At 53.0% G+C, this 18,415-nt stretch overlaps 2 protein-coding genes across 6 annotated transcripts in view; one reads left to right on the top strand and one right to left on the bottom strand.

Annotated features, from left to right (window-relative positions):
- AXL (AXL receptor tyrosine kinase) overlaps positions 1–11,292 on the bottom strand; it is a 28,351-nt gene extending 17,059 nt beyond the window's left edge. Inside the window, exons 1-6 of one of the 5 annotated variants that reach the window (XM_082709318.1) lie at positions 10,202–11,292; positions 8,763–8,985; positions 8,324–8,424; positions 7,624–7,800; positions 2,733–2,813; positions 2,470–2,585 (exon numbers count right to left, since the gene is read on the bottom strand). In XM_082709318.1, the coding sequence (XP_082565444.1) occupies positions 2,470–2,585; positions 2,733–2,813; positions 7,624–7,800; positions 8,324–8,424; positions 8,763–8,985; positions 10,202–10,265 (762 nt within the window). In that variant the 5' untranslated portion in view covers positions 10,266–11,292. Of the gene's footprint in view, positions 1–2,469; positions 2,586–2,732; positions 2,814–7,623; positions 7,861–8,301; positions 8,425–8,762; positions 8,986–10,201 lie in introns of all 5 variants that reach the window. The other 4 variants (XM_082709319.1, XM_082709320.1, XM_082709321.1 and 1 more) reach the window with 4 other exon arrangements.
- Positions 9,628–16,085, top strand: LOC309852550 (glyceraldehyde-3-phosphate dehydrogenase-like). Its single transcript, XM_082709374.1, has 2 exons — positions 9,628–9,707; positions 14,808–16,085. Exons 1-2 carry the CDS (start codon positions 9,643–9,645, stop codon positions 15,853–15,855), a joined length of 1,113 nt encoding a protein of 370 aa, XP_082565500.1. The 5' UTR covers positions 9,628–9,642; the 3' UTR covers positions 15,856–16,085.
- Positions 16,086–18,415: the final 2,330 nt, after the last annotated feature.

Below are 18,415 nucleotides of genomic sequence, written 5' to 3'. Positions count from 1 at the left end.
CTTCTCCTCTGTTCAGAGAGGCAGCAGAACTTGGTGCTGAGCAGAGACGCTGGATCTGGGGTTCAGATCCCGCCTCTACTAGCCCCTAGCACTGTGCCTTAGTTTCCTCATCTGTAAAATGGGATAACAACAATGTCTCCCTAACTTGCAGGGTTGAGTGAGCTGATGCTTGCAAGCATTTAGAGGAGGCCGTGCACGGTGAGTGTTTATTGCTATTATTGTGTGTGTGTATGTGCATGCACAAGACAGAAGTTGCCCGGCTACAAGTAGCAAACTTTGCATGCCCTACACAGCGTCCCCAGCTGGGACACTCGCCTGATCCCCAGGAATAACACGATCAGCATGGCAGGGACCACAGCAGGTATAGACATTTGTATAGCCCTGCCACACATAACAACAACCTCTACAGCCACACACCACAAGGATGCTGCCACCTCCCCTCAACACCGGGGGAGCAACCAGGAGACCCAACCACACTGTCATACTGAGTGTTCTCAGAGGGAAGTTTACCGCTTACTGGTGTGGACCCAAAGAATCTTGGATATCCAAGTCCTGGCTTGGGTATCATTTGCTGTGTGACCTAGAATTGGTGTCTTTATTTCTCTGAGTCTCCATTCCTATCTCTGGAAAATGGGCATGTAAGAGTCCCTACCTGGCAAGGTATGAGGCTCGATGACACACAGCACAGAAGTCGGTTTGTGCATCCTATCGATGGTTAACGTTTCCCCAGTGTAGACTCTGTATCAAGCACCCCAGCAGGCGCAATCCTGGTTGAACTCCTGGTCTTTTTGCCACCACCCTCTGAGGACAGTTTCTTTTTTCATTCCCATTTTACAGATGAGGAAACAGAGGCCCAGAGAGGTTCAGCAACTTGCCCAGAATCCCACAGACAGCTGTGGGGAAGGATCCCACCATGAGGTCTGGGAGGGTGGGTAATATGATGGGGGTGGGGGATGGAAGCTGTCCCATGCCCGCTCTCTGACCTGCAGTGACAGATGAGAAGGGGAACCTCTGCTGGGACAAAGGGGACACAGGGACATAGGTCCAGACAGTCAGCCTCCTGGTGCCCACTCCCACTTCTCTTTTCCCTGCAGCCCTCCCATTCGAACCCTCCTGCCCCAGGCCAGGCACAGCAGGAAGTGAGCCCTGGAGAAGGAAGAGGACACACTTCTGCTTTTCTTTGACACTGGACGCATGTGGGTTGGGGGGTACAGATGATGCCTGACCTAGCATTTGAGATCTCCCAAGTGGGCCCACGCTTGAAGATTGAATCAGTTTTATCCTTTAAAGCCCATGGGGAGGGCAGATCACTTCCCCTCTCCAGGCCTCAGTTCCTTCCCTTGAAAATGGGAAGATTAGCAGATTACTTTCTAGGGTTAGGGCACGTAATTACAAGAAAGACAGCTCTTATTTGATCAAGTGTTGGCCCTGAATGGTCTCCAAGAGGGTGAAGGGGGCTGTTTGGGTTTGGGGAGGTGAGGGTTCAAATCCCACCTCGGCCACTTCCTGGCTGTGATCCTTGACAGGTTGCTTAACTACTCTGAACCTTAGCTTCTACATCTGGAAAGCGGGTGTCTCCACAGACCCTGCCCCCACAAACACACATAAACACATAAAGTCATAACATAAGGCCCACCACAGAGATGACACTCCATAAACACTGGGCATTACTAATTATTATCATCTGTCGGGGCAGACACTGTCCTGCCCTCACTCCAACTTCCAGATCTCAAAGAACTTCAGGCCAGAATTGGGTCTTGTATTCAGAGATCTGCGTTTGTTTTTCTTAGCGCAGACTAAGAACAACTCTGGTGCTGAAGGCTGGGTCTAGAACACTTCAGGTCAGGGATTCTTCCAGCAAATGTGTCCTACTCTAGTTGGACCCTGCACTGGGCAATCGTGAGGACCTAGTGGTGACTGAGACAGGCCAGGACTGCTCCTCCCAAAGATCCCGGTCCAGTGGGGAGAGAGACTCACCCCTCAGACAGCGGCAACCCAGAGTGATCAGGGCTGGGATGGGAGAAGCACAGGGCTGTGGTCACCTGCTGGTGACAGAGAAGGTTCTGACCCATGCTGTCTTAGGATTCCCACTCTGGCCAGAGTCAGTATTACTAATACTAAAAAAAAAAAAAAAGTTAAAACAGCTAATAGTTTATTAGGCATTACCTATGTTCCAGATACTATTTTAAGTTTGGTCCTTGTATTCACTCATTGAATTCTTACAACAAGCCTATCTGCCCATTTTACAGATAAGACTGAAGTCCAGTGAGGTTAAGTCACAAGGTCCCATCTCCTGCAGCTGCTGGTGGTGGAGGGAGGATCTGAAGCCAAGACATCTAGTGTTGACTCAACTGGAGGCTCTACTGCCTCTCAGCACATGCATGGCTGGGAAGGGCTGGTTTCCCAGGGAGGGGCAGGGGGCTTATGTGTGGTGGAAGGAGGAGGGTTGAGCCAAGTCTAAGGTCTCACCTGTAGGGTGCAGTGCGTGAGGGGGTAGATGCCGCTCAGGCCTGGGGTCCAAGCCACCTCCAGCTCTGTGGGCTGGCGGGAAACCAGGTGGAGGTCACGGGGCCGCTGGGGGAGCACTGTGGAGACATGAGGGGCAGGGCTGACCCTGGGGGGTCTTTGCCCGAAGCTCCCCTCTAGACCCCCCTTCCCTCTACCCCAGCTCTGACCTTTGGGCCAGACCACACACCCTCTGACACCCAAATCCCCAGCTCCCTTTCCTTCACCTGTGATGGTGGCCGTGCGGGACGTGGTGACCCCCTTGGCGTTATGGGCTTCGCAGGAGAAAGAAGATGTCTTGTTCAAACCTGGGGAGTCATAAAAGGAGAGGCCCAGTGTCAGAGAGGGGAAGGACGGTTTCCCAGGCCATGCTGAGCCACCACCTACCATGCCCTGCCCGACAGTCAGTGCAGCCCACATGGGCTCCTGCTGGAAGGGAGGTGGGGGTTGAGCTGGGAGCACAGGCCTCTGTCCCCAGACAGAAGGACAGGCTGGTGGCCTCAGTCTTAGTACCCCACTTTGTAGACACATATACACTCAGTCACACATGGGCACACACACAGAGACACACATACACACACACATTCATACACAGAGACACACATATATGCTCACACAAACAACACTCAAAAACACACACACCGAAACACACATACTCATACGTGTACACAGAGATAGTTACACACAGACACACCAGGCACATACACCAACACATAGTTACACACACACATACAAAAGTACCCATACTCATACCTAGACACACACACCAACACGCACACAGACATACGCATTCATACAATCACATACTTGCACAAACACAGACACGATCACACTGAGCCAAACAGACACACATGGAGGCACATATATCCCTAGCAGACACACACTTAAGAAAAAGGCCCTGATGGCTGTATGTAAAGCCAGAGGTGTTCGCTCATTTATATGCTCTAAGCTCAGCTCCTACCAACTCCCGTCCCCCTCCCCCACTTCACTGGGAACTCAGATATCAGACACATTCCCATCTCGGGAACTTTGCATCTCTGTTCTATCTTCCCACAGAAGTGCACAGGGCTCTCTCCCACACTCAATCACATTTGGGACTCAGACCCAACCTTTTCTGTCACTCTGTCCCTGGCCGCCCTGTTCAGAGCCAGGACCCCATGGCCATATCTAGCCTCTCCCCAGCTTTACTTTTCTTCTTTGGCTCTTCTCATCACAACATACTTTGCCCATTACCTGTATGTCTTGCTCACTGTCTGTCAACCCTGCTATAGGAGGGCGGGGGTTTCTGTCTATTCAGTCCCCTGCTGTATGCCAAGGTTCATACAGGTCCACAATAGCCCTGCACACAGTAGGTGTTCCATAAATGCTTGTTGAACAAGTGAATGACTTTACGTGTATGCCTTTGTGTACCTGAGTGTTTCTGGGTATGTATGTAGAAATATGAGCCTGTGTAATTCTATGGGTAAGTGACTTAATATGTCTCTCTCTCTTTTTTTTTAAAATATTTTATTTATTTGACAGAGAGAGAGAGATCACAGGTAGGCAGAGAGGCAGGCATAGACAGAGGAGGAAGCAGGCTCCCTGCCGAGCAGAGAGCCCGATGTGAGGCTTGATCCCAGGACCCTGAGATCATGACCGGAGCCGAAGGCAGAGGCTTAACCCACTGAGCCACCCAGGCGCCCCAATATGTCTCTCTTTTTTAAAGATTTTATTTATGTATTTGAGAGAGAGAATGAGCAGGGGGAGAGGGAAAAGCAGGTTTCCCGTGGAGCAGGGAGCCCCAGGTGGGGGTTGATCCCCGGACCCTGGGATCATGACCTGAGAGGAAGGCAGATGCTTAGCGGACTGAGTCAGCCAGGCGCTCCAATATGTACCTTGTGTTTCTGGGTGTCTGCGGGTAGACTGCGTTTGTCTATGGATGTTGCAGGCTTGTGTGTGCCTCCTGCTCGGTCTGCGTGTGAAAGTGTATGTGTGTGTGAGCGCGCGCGCTCTCTCCTGTTCCCACCACCACCACCATCAACCCGCAGACACAAAGTTTCCTTTTCTCAGTCGGCAGAGGGAGCCGAATGAGGGAAAGTCGGCCGAGGCCGGAAGGGGGTGGGCAGGGAAGCTCCCCAGCGCTGCTGCCCAGGCAGCAGCCCGCAGCCAAGGTCAGGTGCCCAGCCCGGCCGCAGCCCCCGCCGGCGGGGGAGGGGCAGGACAGCCCCGGGTCGGCTGCCGGAGGGGGCGGGGAGCCTGGGTCCGGTCCAGCCACCTGGCACGTGGGGGCCCGCCAGGGTCACCGCGCAGGGGCTGGTGCTGCCCGTCCAAAGAGCCTCGGGGCGCGAGGGAGTTCTGGAGCCGGGTCCTGTTCCGACCGCAGCATTCCTGCCCCCGCGTGAGTCACCCGGGTGCCCCCTCCCGCTCCGGCACTTCCGGTGGCGGCTGGGGGGCGCGCGGCGCAGGATCCCCCCTTCCTCGGCCTCAGAGGGCACCTTGAGGATGAGGAGAGCAGGAATGGAGGGCCCTGGGACCCTTCCCCTCCAGCGGGCTCTCCCTCCGCCACTGGAGCCGGCCCACTCCAGATGTGCTTCCCAGATGCATAGTCCCTCTCCCTCTCCGCTCCCGCTCCTCCTCCTCCCACGCCCGCGCTTTTTCCGAGGGAATCAGAGAGATGGAAGGAGAAGGGGCACGCCCTGAGTCAGATCGAGGGACAGACACACATAAACGGACAAAATTCCTTGACACGGCACCTCCCCCCACCCTCACGCTCACACAATGAATCACACTTAACACACAGGGGCCGTTACTGGCACAGAAACAGAAAACCGGGCACTGGCTAAGCTGCATTAGGAGCTGATGGGGTTGCAAACACGCAGCGACACCAGTATCCAGCCAGTGACTTGCACGTGTCTACACAGGGTCTGACGTTGGCGCACATACACAAACACATATATCACAAACATAAACACACAGTCAAACACCTAGCAATGCAATATCCTGCCCCCCCCCAAAACTGACAAACACACACACCTGCCTGTGGAAATACACACAGGGAATCACACACAGACCTTGAGGTTGGAGTGGTCCAACAGATACGCACCAGGACATGAATAAGGTTAATGTCGACTTGCTTGCAAACAAACAAAGCCAGTCCTTCAAACACAGCTGGACACTCAGGTCGCTTTGGACACATTTACCAAGAGGCAGACTATACAGAAACTCACTTGCATAAACAGTGAGGCAGACACATAGTTGCCATGTGCCTAGAGGTGACACAGACATACATACACACACAGGCTGGCAAGTTTATCTACCAAGAGACAATCAGGGCTGGGGCTGATACATAGGGAGACCGGACAGAAGAAGAAGGGAGTTGTTACCGCCTGCTGTAGATCTCTCTCTCTCTCTCTCACCCACCAACCCACCCACACACACACAGATCGGGGTCCATGTCAGAGTCACAAACCAACACCCCCCCCTCAGGACCTATGCAAGGGAACCCCAGAGACATGTGTGGACACAGACAAATGTGTGGACAGCCACAGTGAGTGAAAACACACCAAGGAAGACTAAACTGTCCACTGACAACATTCTATCTCCACAAGGAAACAGGTGTCCACACCACGACACACTCACACCCACAGATGCACACCTGTGACGTGACAATGTCACTTTTCTACAGGGAGCTAGATGCAAAATAGCCACAAAACACTCCCTCCCCTCATTCTGCCATCTCTCCCCCAAAACACACACATACACACGCCACCTTCACACAGCGAGTCACAGCTGTGAACACGCAAGTGCAAAGGAGGACAGAGGCCAGGCTGACACAGGTATTCTTAGACACATACACACACACACACACACACAACACACTCATACACACTGAGACACAGATCTAGAGGGACACGGATACATACAGACAGGACCTCGCACACACACTGAGACACACACCCACAGACACCCTCCCCCTACAGCTTTACCACACACTGATACACACACGGGCCCTCTCATGTCTGTGGGTGGGGGGGCCTGCCCCATTTCTCCTTCCTGGGATGGCATGAGTGGCCCATCCCCCTCTCCTTTCCTATCTCCAGGGTCCTGCCAGGCTGACTCAGACCCCAGAGCCATGGGCCTGAGTCACCCCTCTGGGGGCTGGCATGCTCACCACCTCTTCCTTGCACACTCAGAGCCCCCGGAATGTTGAGAATGTGGACACCTCCCTCTAGCCCAAGAGACCCTCAGGCAGGAGCCCCCCACCCCGCCCCATCCCAGCAGACAGAGGCAGCAGGTTGGGGTGCCGGAAGCTGAAGCCCTCCAGGGTCCAGCTGCCTCCCTCAGACTGATCCTCACCCGGCTGTGTTCCTCCAACTCTCCTTCCTCGGTGAGGGAGAAACGGCTATGTGCAGGGACCCTCACACTACCTCTGACCGCGCTGTGATCCCAAGCTAGGTCCTGCCCCATCTCTGTGGTGCGGAAATGGATGGTCACTCTGAAGCTAGGAGATTTTCTGCTGTCACTCAGACCTCCCTGTCCTGTCACTCTGCATCTTAAGCTACCTCTGTGGTCTGTCCCTTCCCATGTCTCTTGATCTCTCTCTCTCCCTGGAACTGTCCTTCTTTCTCCCACTTTCTCCTCTTTCTCCGCTTTCAGCTCTTCTGATACAGAGGTGGGCAGGTGGAGGAGGTGGAGGAGAAAACAGCCTGGTGCTTCCGGTGCCAGGCTTGGGGTCAGGGGTTGACAAAGGGACATCAGGCCCACACACACATTTGGGCCATGGGACAGCTCAGAGGAAACCCGGGACAAAGAATTCTATTCAGACAAGCTGGGGGGAATAAAGAGAGACAGAGGGACAGGGAGACAGACACACACAGAGAAGCAGAAAGAGACAGAGAAACAGAGGACAGAGAGACAAAAAGGGACAGAGAAAGCAGAGAGAGAGAGACGAGGGGTAGATATGGATAGAGATGCTGAGACGGTGAGACTCAGACAAAGAGAGAAAACAGAGACAGAGACAGAAAGAGACAATGAAGGACAGAGGGTCAGGCACTCACACAGGAGCACAAAAGACTCCTTTGCTCCCTGCTCCCATCCTGTCTGGCCCTCTAGGCAGAGCTGGCTACTCCCCAGACTTACCTGGAACTCTAAGCATTTGCTGGGGGCCATGGCTCATGGCCAGAGTCAGGGGGACCGCATCCTGGAGCCAGAGAAGGTCCACAGGCTCTGGGGGCCCCTGTGCCCGGCAGCTCAGATTGAAGGGGGTGTTGGCGGCCACAGTCCTGTCCTCAGGCTCCTCCAGGAAGTAAGGCAGGCCTGGGGTGGGGGGCATGGTAGTTGCCAAGGTCCCTCTGAGCTCCCCAGGTGTCTGACTCACTGCAAATTCTTTGACCTCTGTATCTGATTCCTCAGGACATCCAAACGTCCTTCAGATGTCCAACCTGTCAGGCCTTTACCCCCAGAACACAAGATCCCAGTACCCCTGGGTACTTCCCCACCAGCATCTGACCCGTGGGACATCTGAGTCTCAGTGAGAAAAGTGAGACCCTGAGGGGCAGGGGAGAGGCTTAAATTGTACCTCTGACTCCTTACCCGATCCCCAGAATGTCCTACCCCAACCATGTCTGCCCCTAGGACATGTCACAACCAAGCCAAGATATCTTCTCCCCCAGGACATAAAATCCCCCCCAGGCCTGCCCCCAGTAATTCCCAGACTCCCCAGCTTCCCGACCCCCTAAATATCTTTGACACACCCAGGCTGCATATCCCCTAAATTTTCCAGCACCCTCTGACCACTCAGGTTTCCTGTCCGCCCACGACCTCTGTGCCCAGGGCTCACCCTCCAGCCCAACGTAGCCAGGCTGGGACACGAAGGTTTTTCCTCCCAGGACCACCGCACACTGGTACCACCCCGCGTCTGAGAGCTGCAGGGAGGAGATTCTAACAGGACAAGGGGAGAGACAGAAAGGTTCGGGGTCAGTGCTGGACCCTGGGTAGGGGTCATCAGAACTGCAGGAAGGGGGTCAGGACTAGAAACTCGTCAGAGCTAAGGAGTGAGTACTATTATTAACTCGTTTTACAGAAGAGGAAAGTGAAACCCAGGGTTACATCACATTCTCCAAGCCACACAGCTAGCGAGTGGCCACACTGGGGTTCCAGCCCAGGTGGGGCTCCTGCCCATAATTTTTTACCCATCATGTGATGGAGGTTGGGGGCTGGGGAGTGGGGTGGGGACAGGGATCAGGAGGGATGCGGCTGGTCAGGGGGAGGCTGGGCACCTGAGTTGGCTGACCACTTTCCAGTCATCCTGCCCATCTTCACCCAGGGGCACCTGGGTCTGGGTACTGTCTGCCAGCTCTAGCACCTGTCCATCCCGAAGCCAGGTCACTTCAGGGGGCTCCCCCTGAACCTGGAGTTCGCACCGAAGGGTCCCCATGAGTCCCCGGGCACCTGTGACGTTCCTTGGACTCCCCACAAAAGGGTCTGTCTCAGCCTGTGCTCCTGTGGGGAGATGGGGAAAGAGTTAGCTTAGGAACCCCTGATTTCCTCCCAGCCTGCCAGGCCCTTAGGCCCACATAGTTGTAAAGTGACCTCAGTGGGGGGGTGGGGGGGTGGAAGGTGGAGGCTTTGGGGGAGGATGGGAGCCTTCCCAGGGGACTGGGGTCCAGCCTCCGTCCTTCCTAGGGGCCTCATTCTTGGTCTGTTGGGAAGTAGGCCGGGGATCTGGCATCCTCCCACGCTCCCGACTGCCCAGCAGGGCCAGGCCCTGTTCCCGCCCCTGCTGCCTTCCTTAGGGTCTCTAGAGACTTGACAGATCGGCTGGTGGTGGACTGCTGGTGGTAGATGGGTGCTGGTAGACGGTGCGGTGCGGAAGGAAAAAAGGAGGGAGGGAGAGGAGAGAGAGAGAAGAGAAACAGGGAAGGAGAGACAGAGAGAAGCCAGACAGAGTCAAGCTTGAGGACTCAGAGACAGCTGAGGGACAGAGACCAGAGAGACAGAGAGGATGATAAGTGAGGGAGAGACACCCCTGAGAGGGGGACAAAGTTGGGGGAGAGACACAGAGGCAAACAGACAAAGAGACAGAGACATTATAGAGACACCTAGAAAGTAGGGAGACAGAAACCAGAGACTGGGACAGAGAAATGAAGCTCCACAGAGATGGCGGTCTACAGCCAGAGCCGGAGACCCCCATCCCAGATTTGGAGCAGACAGACAGTGATGGGGTAAGGACAAGTGTGTGGAAGGGTGACAGTGACAAGCGTTCCCCCCTAGAGCTCTGAAGTCCTCCTCATCCCACTGCCTAACTTCGTGCTCCTTTCTGGAAGATTCCTTCCGGGGCAGCCCCCAGCTCAGCCCCTCTCCCTAAGCGCCCCCCACCCCCACGAGTCAAGTCCAGCCCCACTCCAGCCCCCAGGTTCTCTGTCTCTCTGTCTCGCTCTGTGTTCACTTCTTTCCATCTCTGACCCTCCCAGTTTCTGTTTCTTGTCCTGTTCCTCTCTGAGCCCCTTTCTCTCCCCGGCCTCTCTCCTCTCTCCCCATTTAACTCATTTAACTCGGTGTCTCCTTGTCTCCCCCTCTGCTGTCCCAAAGACAATCCTTGGGCCAGCCCAGACTCCCCTCAACACCTGCCATCCACCCCTCACTCCTCTCCTTCCTGCTTCAGCCCAGCCCCGGGTCGTCCCCCCACCCCCACCCCCAGCAGGGCCCCATCACTCACCCTTGGGGGCCACGCATCCCCAGAAGCACAGCGCCAAGCACCAGGCCAGCGGGACCCTGCCCATCCTCGGGGCACCACGCAAACGATGCCAAACTTTCCTCAGAAGTTGCTGGGCACCCTGCGGGGGAGGGGGCAGGGCCGGGCTGTCCCCAGCCCTCTCCCCCAGCTCCAGGCTCCCTGAACTTGGCACTGCCCGCCTGCCACGGCTGGGCCCCCGAACCGGCTCTCCTCAGCGGCCGCCGCCTTCCTTGCTCCCCAGCCTCCTACTCTCTCTCCCAGACTTCAGACTTCGGGCAACGCTTTCCCCGCCCCTGGCTCCCCCTCTGCCTCCGCCCACCAGCGGGAGCCCAGGGGGCCACCTGGGCTTGGAGGGGTTAACTCTGGGAGGAGAGGACCAGCCCTGTCTTAAAGGGGCCCCGGAGGGAGACTGAGGAGGGGGAAGGCGCTCTAAGGACTGCACCCCAAATCCTGGGCCAGCGAGGCAGGGAGGCTGTGCGGCTCTCTCTCCCAGCTCTGGGCGCTGTCCCTCTGGGCTCTCTCCGTGTCTGGTAAACATTCCTCCAGAACTCCACTCCCCTCTCAGCCCTTGCGACAGCCCCCTCCCCTGCCTCCACCCCCCAGCCCAGCCCCAGCCAGGCACTCCCCCTCACACTCCCAGCTCCTCTGACGAGGACACACACACACTCAGATGTCATCCACGCACAGAGGCTGGGACCACAGGAGGCATGCAGAGGCACGCTTCTGGCCCACGGACCCACTCGACAAGCCGGATCAGGAGCGCCATTCCTGCAGAAAGTCAGAAACCAGAAAGGGGAGGACCCAACTGGGTGGGCATCCCGGAGGTGGGGGGCGGATAGACGCCTGCAGACGTGGGTCCTCATAACAAAAACGACCCACGTGGGCAAAGAAACAGGACACCAAGGTCTGGACACTCACAGGGGTGTCCCAAGACCTGGGTTGGAAGCCTAGCTCTACCTCCAACAGCGTGATCTTGCAAGTGACTGACCTCCCTGAGCCTCAGTTTGCCCATCTCTAAGATGGGAATATGAATAGAACCCATTCAGTAGGCCAGAGGGAGGATGTCTTAGGTCAGGGAACATGCAGTTCTTCGAACAGGGTAACACAGCTGACGAGGAACCCTTGAGTTTTTGCGCCTGGTCTGTCTGTCCCTCATCTGTGTGTCTCACATGGCTGTCTCCCTCTGGTGGGACTGTGCGGCCTAGTCCTTGCAGATAGATTTGGTGCCCTGTGTTGGTTTGTCCATTTCTCAGCCCCTCTGTTTTACATGTGGTGGTGGGGGATCTCTGCAAGCGTGGGCTTCTGTGCTCTGGGCCATTCTGTTTGTTTACTGGTATGCTCCTCCCTACCCCTGTTGTCCAGCCCCATCCTTCCCCTCAACGCTACTGGCCTGGCCTCAACGCCTCCACTCGGCCACAGGGATGTTTCTGAAACTCACATTTGTCCCTCTCCTGCTTAACCATGACTCCCCATGTGCTGGGGCTGAGCTCCCAGCCCCTCAGCCTGGCTCTCAGGGTCTTCCCTGAGCTGTCTCATGGCTGTCCCATTTCAGGGATAGCCTCAGCTGTCCTCAAGGTCCTCTTGGACATCCCCCTTCCAGCAGTTAGTTACTAAGTCCCTGTGGAGGACCCAGCTTCACAGCCATCTCTCCTCCCTCTGACCTCACACTGTCCCAGCCTGTCCTCCTCCCTGGTCTCCCAGCCACCACGGCGCTCCCTCCCTCTAACCTGTCACCAGCAAGACAAATGTTTCTCAACCTCAGATGGGACCTTTCCCCTCCTTTGCCCCAAACCTTCCAAGATAAAAATCTCAAACGGCTACCCTCAGGCCCTCTGCTGTCCCTGTACCCTTGTGCCTCCCTTTCCTGTCCCCAGGCTTCTCTCCCATCTCACATCCTCCAGCAGCCTTGTGGCTGTGTGCCTTGCCAAGTGGAATCTGTGTTTGCCCACTCAGGAACAATTAGCTGAGCACCTGCTACGTGCTTGCAATCGACTTCCAAGTGCATTTAGAACAATGAGAGGGACAGGTGGACAGAAATGTTTCCGTGAGGGGGGCTGGGGATTCCCCAGTGGGCAAGGTGAGCGTCTGCCTCATGGAGCTCATATTCCAAAGGGAAGGGGGAGAGATCATCAAGACCAGGTAAAACATTTATGAGGGCGTAATATGCACAGTGCAGGGAAACAAAGCAGGAGAGGGAACAGCAAAAGGGTGAGATTGCCATTATAAATGGGGTGGTCAGGGAAGACCCCTCTGAGGCTGTGATTAAGATTCGAAGTAAATCAGGGCTGCCTGGGTGGTTCAGTCATTAAGCGTCTGCGATCTGCTCAGGTCATGATCCCAAGGTCCTGGGATGGAGCCCCTGCTTCTCCCTCTCCCTCTGCCTGCCTCTCTGCCTACTTGTGCTCTCCCTCTCTCTCTCTGCTGAATAAATTAAAAAAAAAAAAAAAAAAAAAAGATCTGAAGCAAATTAGCAAGTGAATCATGGGGGAAAAGGGCATTCTAGGCAGAAGGAATCTCTAGTAGGAAGGTCCAGAGGCAGGCATGTGAAGGACTTCAAGGAGATGGGTGTCTGAAATGGGTAAGGTTAGGGAGGGCGTTGGCCCAGCAAGGAAGACACAGAACATTAGTTTCGGGTGCACAGCATAGCGATACGATATTTGTATCTATTTCCAAATGATTACCACAATGAGCCCAGTTAACGTCTGCCACCACACAGATAGAGAAGTTTTCTTATCTTGTAGTGAGAAGTTCTTTTTTATTTTTATTTTTAATTTTTTAAAAGATTTTATTTATTTGACAGATTTTATTTATTTATTTTTAAAGATTTATTTATTTGACATGTAGGTAGAGAAGCAGGAAGAGGGAGAGGAGGAAGCAGGCTCCCTGCTGAGTAGAGGGCCTGATGTGAGATGTGATGTGATACGGGGCTGACCCCAGGACCAGGGATCATGACTTGAGCTGAAGACAGAGGCTTTAACCCACTGAGCCATCTAGGGGGCCGAGAAGTTCTTTTAAAAAAAAGACTTATATTTTTAAGCAATCTCTGCACCCAGCATGGGGCTCGAAATTATAACCCCAAGATCAAGAGATGCACGTTCTTCCAAGTGAGCCAGCCAGGTGCCCCATGATGAGAACTTCTAAGACCAACTCTCTTAGCAAATTTCAAATATGCAATATGGTATTTTTTTTTTTAAGTAAACTCTACTCCCCGACTTAAAGCTCAAACTCAGGACCCCATGATCAAGAGTCACATGCCCTACCGACTGAGCCAGCCAGGGGCCCCCACAGTAGTGTTAACTTTAGGCTCTATGCTGTATATTACATCTCTATTTCCACGAGTTTGGTTTTTTTTAGATTCCAAACCTAAGTGAGATCATACAGTATTTGTCTTGTCTGACTTACTTTACTTAGCGTGATGCTGTCAAGGTCCATCCAAGCTGTTGGAAATGGTGGGATCTTCTTTTTCATGGCAGAATAATACTTTGTCATTTACACGTGTGTGTGTGTGTGTGTGTGTGTGTGTGACATTCTCCTTATCCATTTATCTGCTGATAGCCACAGGGGTTGTTTCTGTTTTGGCTACTGGGAAGAATGCTGCCCTGAATACGGGAGTGCAGATCTCTCTTTGATACACTGATTTTGTTTCCTTTGGATACATACCCAGAAAGAGGATTTCTGGGTCAAAAGGTAGTTCTATTTTTAATTTTTTTGAGAAACTTCCACACTTTTTTCCATTATTGCTATACCAATTTATCTTCCCACCAAAAGTGTGGGAGAGTTCCTGCTGCGGGGGAGGGGGTCTTTGAGCAGGGGAGAGACCTGGTTGGATTTGGTTTCAGAAGACTCCGCTAAGACCAATAAGTGAAAGGTTGACGGGAAACTTTCCAACAGAGAGATCAGGACCTGGCCATAGTTTACTGCCACATGATGGCCCAGGAAGAGACCTAGCACTCCCAGTGTGTACCTCTTGCCACTCTGAGTCCGAATCTGGTCTAATTCCCACTTTATTCTTTTCTAAAGATTTTATTTATTTATTTATTTATTTATCAGAGAGAGAGAAAGAGAGAGCAAAGCAGGGGGAGCTGCAGGCAGAGGGAGAAGCAGGCTTCCGGCTGAGCAAGGAGCCCCATGTGGAACTCGATTCCAGGTCCCCAGGATCATGACCTGAGCTGAAGGCACACGATTAAATGGCAGAGCCACCCAGGTGTCCCTAATTCTCACTTTACGGGGTATTCCTGGAATGGAAAGACATCTTGAATGGCACCACAGAGATGGTGTCAGCCAAAGCCAGGATGTGAAAATTTGTACAGGGCAAAGTGACCTAGTTTCTTAAGAAACAAGTGGTGTACACAAGTTGAGGAATGGCTACAGATTTCAAAGACCCGAGAAGTTCACGGGAAAGCATCCTGTGGTGAATTTTGGGCTCCTTGTTAGAACAAACCCAACTACCAAGTATACTTTTAAGATTGTTAGGGAAACGTGAATATGGAGACCACAGATTCGGTAATAGTGAGTAGGGTGAAACATGTGTTCATTGGGCCTTTTAAAAAATTGAAAGGGGGGCTCTCTGCTCTTCCCCGTTCGACAGACAGCCGCATCTTCAGGTGCAGTGCCAGCCGTGTGCCCGAGACACGATGGTGAAGGTCAGAGTGAATGGATTTGGCCGTATTGGGCGCCTGGTCACCAGGGCTGCTTTTAACTCTGGTAAAGTGGATATTGTCGCCATCAATGACCCTTTCATTGATCTCAACTACATGGTCTACATGTTCCAGTATGATTCTACCCATGGTAAATTCCACGGCACAGTCAAGGCTAAGAACGGGAAGCTTGTCATCAATGGGAAGTCCATCTCCATCTTCCAGGAGCGAGATCCTGCCAACATCAAATGGGGCGATGCTGGTGCTGAGTATGTTGTGGAGTCCACTGGGGTCTTCACCAACATGGAGAAGGCTGGGGCTCACTTGAAGGGCGGGGCCAAGAGGGTCATCATCTCTGCTCCTTCTGCTGATGCCCCCATGTTCGTGATGGCTGTGAACCATGAGAAGTATGACAACTCCCTCAAGATTGTCAGCAATGCCTCCTGTACCCCCAACTGCTTGGCTCCTCTGGCCAAGGTCATCCATGACAACTTTGGCATTGTGGAGGGACTCATGACCACCGTCCATGCCATCACTGCCACCCAGAAGACTGTGGATGGCCCCTCTGGGAAGCTGTGGCGTGACGGTCGAGGGGCTGCCAAGAACATCATCCCTGCTTCCACTGGTGCGGCCAAGGCAGTAGGCAAGGTCATCCCTGAGCTGAATGGGAAGCTCACTGGCATGGCCTTCCGTGTCCCCACCCCCAACGTATCTGTTTTGGATCTGACCTGCCGCCTGGAGAAAGCTGCCAAATATGATGACATCAAGAAGGTGGTGAAGCAGGCATCAGAGGGCCCCCTTAAGGGCATCCTGGGTTATACTGAGGACCAGGTTGTCTCCTGTGACTTCAACAGTGACACCCACTCCTCTACCTTCAATGCTGGGGCAGGCATTGCTCTCAATGACCACTTTGTCAAGCTCATTTCCTGGTATGACAATGAATTTGGCTACAGCAACCGGGTGGTGGACCTTATGGTCCACATGGCCTCCAAGGAATAAGAGCCCCCTGAACCACCAGCCCCAGCCAGAACAAAAGGAAGAAAGAGGCCCTCAGCTGCTGGGGAATCCCTGCCGCAACTTATCCCCTAAAACACTGAGAATCTCTCAACCTCCACTGTTTCCATCACAAACCCCCTGAAGAAGGGAAGGGGCTTGGGGAGCCCTACCTTGTCATGTACCATCAATAAAGTATACTGTACCCAGCAAAAAAAAAAAAAAAAAAAAAAAAATTGAAAGGGGGAGTGGCGCCTGGGTGGCTCAGTCCCTTAAACGTCCCACTTTTGATCTAGGCTCGGGTCATGGTCTCAGGATCCACCGGGGACATGGTGATGGGACTGCCAGAGAGTTCTCTCCCTCTCTCCCTGCCCCACCCATCCCATGCTCTTGTGCTCTCTCTCAAATAAATAAATCTTTCTTAAAAAATATTTTATTTGGGGTACCTGGGTGGCTCAGTGGGTTAAAGCTTCTGCCTTTGGCTCAGGTCATGATCTCAGGGTTCTGGGATCGAGCCTCGCATTGGGCTCTCTGCTTGGCAGAGAACCTGCTTCCCTCTCTCTCTCTGCCTGCCTCTCTGCCTGCTTGTCATCTCTGTCTATCAAATAAATAAATAAAATCTTTAAAATTATTTTTAAAAATATTTTATTTAATGGGGCGCCTGGGTGGTTTAGTGGGTCAAGCCTCTGCCTTCGGCTCAGGTCATGATCTCAGGGTCCTAGGATCAAGCCCCTCATCGGGCTCTCTGCTTGGCAGAGAAACTACTCTCCTCTCTCTCTCTGCCGGCCTCTCTGCCTACCTATGATCTTTCTCTCTCTGTCAAATAAATAAAATCTTTTAAAAAGTATTTTATTTATTTATTTGACAGAGAAAGAGAGAACCAGCAGGGGCAGCAGGCAGAGGAAAAGGGAGAAGCAGGCTCTCTGCTGAGCAAGGAGCCTGATGTGGGGCTTGATTCTAGGACACCGGGATCATGACCTGAGCCGAAGGCAGCCGTTTAACCCACTGAGCTGCCCAGGAGCCCCTCAAATAAATAAACCTTTTATTTTATTTATTTATTTATTTAAGATTTTATTTATTTATTTGAGAGAGAGACAGTGAGAGAGAGCATGAGCGAGGAGAAGGTCAGAGAGCGAAGCAGACTCCCCATGGAGCTGGGAGCCTGATGTGGGACTCGATCCCGGGACTCCGGGATCATGACCTGAGCCGAAGGCAGTCGTCCAACCAACTGAGCCACCCAGGTGTCCCTAAATAAACCTTTTAAAAAATCTGAGGGGGGGCCTGGGTGGCTCAACGGATTAAGCCTCTGCCTTTGACTCGGGTCATGATCTCAGGGTCCTAGGATGGAGCCCCATATCGGACTGCTCAGCAGGGAGCTTACTCCCCCCACTCTGCCTACTTGTGATCTCTCTCTCTCTCTGTCAAATAAATAAATAAAATCTTTTTTTAAAAAATTGAGGGGCGTCTGTGTGGCTCTGTCTGCTGAGAGTCTGCCTTCGGCTCAGGTCATGATCCTAGGTCCTGGGATCGAGCCCCTCACTGGGCTCCCTGCTCAGTGGGGAGTCTGCTTCTCCCTCTGCTTCTGCTTCTTCTCTCTCTCTCTGATGAATAAATAAATAAAATCTTAAAAAAAATAAAAATAAAAATTTTTTAAAAATTGAGAGGGGGAATTACTGCTTAATAAGTGAAGAGTCTTTTTGGGGGGATAATAACCATCTTTGAGGAAAATGGTGATGGTCACACAGATTCGTGTGTTTAACGCCATGGCTTACACACTTAGGTATGGTTAAAATGATAGTTACATGCATCTTAGTGCACACACACAGAACTGAAGACCACACTCATTCTACATTTTCCTTTTCGGGTTCCATAATTCCTATGAAGCCCTCCTGAGTTTAGGTTTTTCTTTTCCTTGCTACTGAAATGATCCTGACTCAATGCCAGCTTTCATACCAATGCAGCACACGGTCCATCCCTCCCTGAGGGAGTCTGATGGTATTTCTCGTTCCAGACTTCCCTCCGTGTGAATTTCAATAAATAAATAAATTGATTGATTAATAGCAATCTCTACGGCCAGCATGGGGCTCCAACTCACAACCCCAAGATCAAGAGTCTTACCCTCCACCGACTGAGCCAGCCAGGGGCCCCGCGTGAAAAACTTTAAACAAGGAAACTCGGGCACCTGGGTGGCTCAGTGGGTTAAGCCTCTGCCTTCGGCTCAGGTCATGATCTCAGGGTCCTGGGATTGAGCCCCACATCGGGCTCTCTGCTCAGTGAGGAGCCTGCATCCCCCCCCCTCTCTGCCTACTTGTGATCTCTGTCTCTCTGTGTCAAATAAATAAATAAAATCTTTAAAAATAAATAAACAAGGAAACTTGCAGCTAATGACAAATGCTTTGCTGAAATACCCAGGGAAGATGAACCAACGTCTGCCGTTCACTTTAAAACACCTAGACAGTGCTGGATGGACAGGGGGATGGCAGCGTGCTCAGTGGCGGGTCAGACTGCCCATGGGAGAGCCCAGGGGCTGCACCACGAGGTATCCCTGTTTCATTCCCTCAAGCTT

The sequence above is a fragment of the Mustela nivalis genome (genome assembly GCF_964662115.1).
Source record: "Mustela nivalis genome assembly, chromosome: 18".
In the NCBI taxonomy this organism is placed as follows: domain Eukaryota; kingdom Metazoa; phylum Chordata; class Mammalia; order Carnivora; family Mustelidae; genus Mustela; species Mustela nivalis.
Note: the sequence above shows the minus strand (reverse complement) of the source record. Positions and strands in the feature narration are given on the sequence as shown.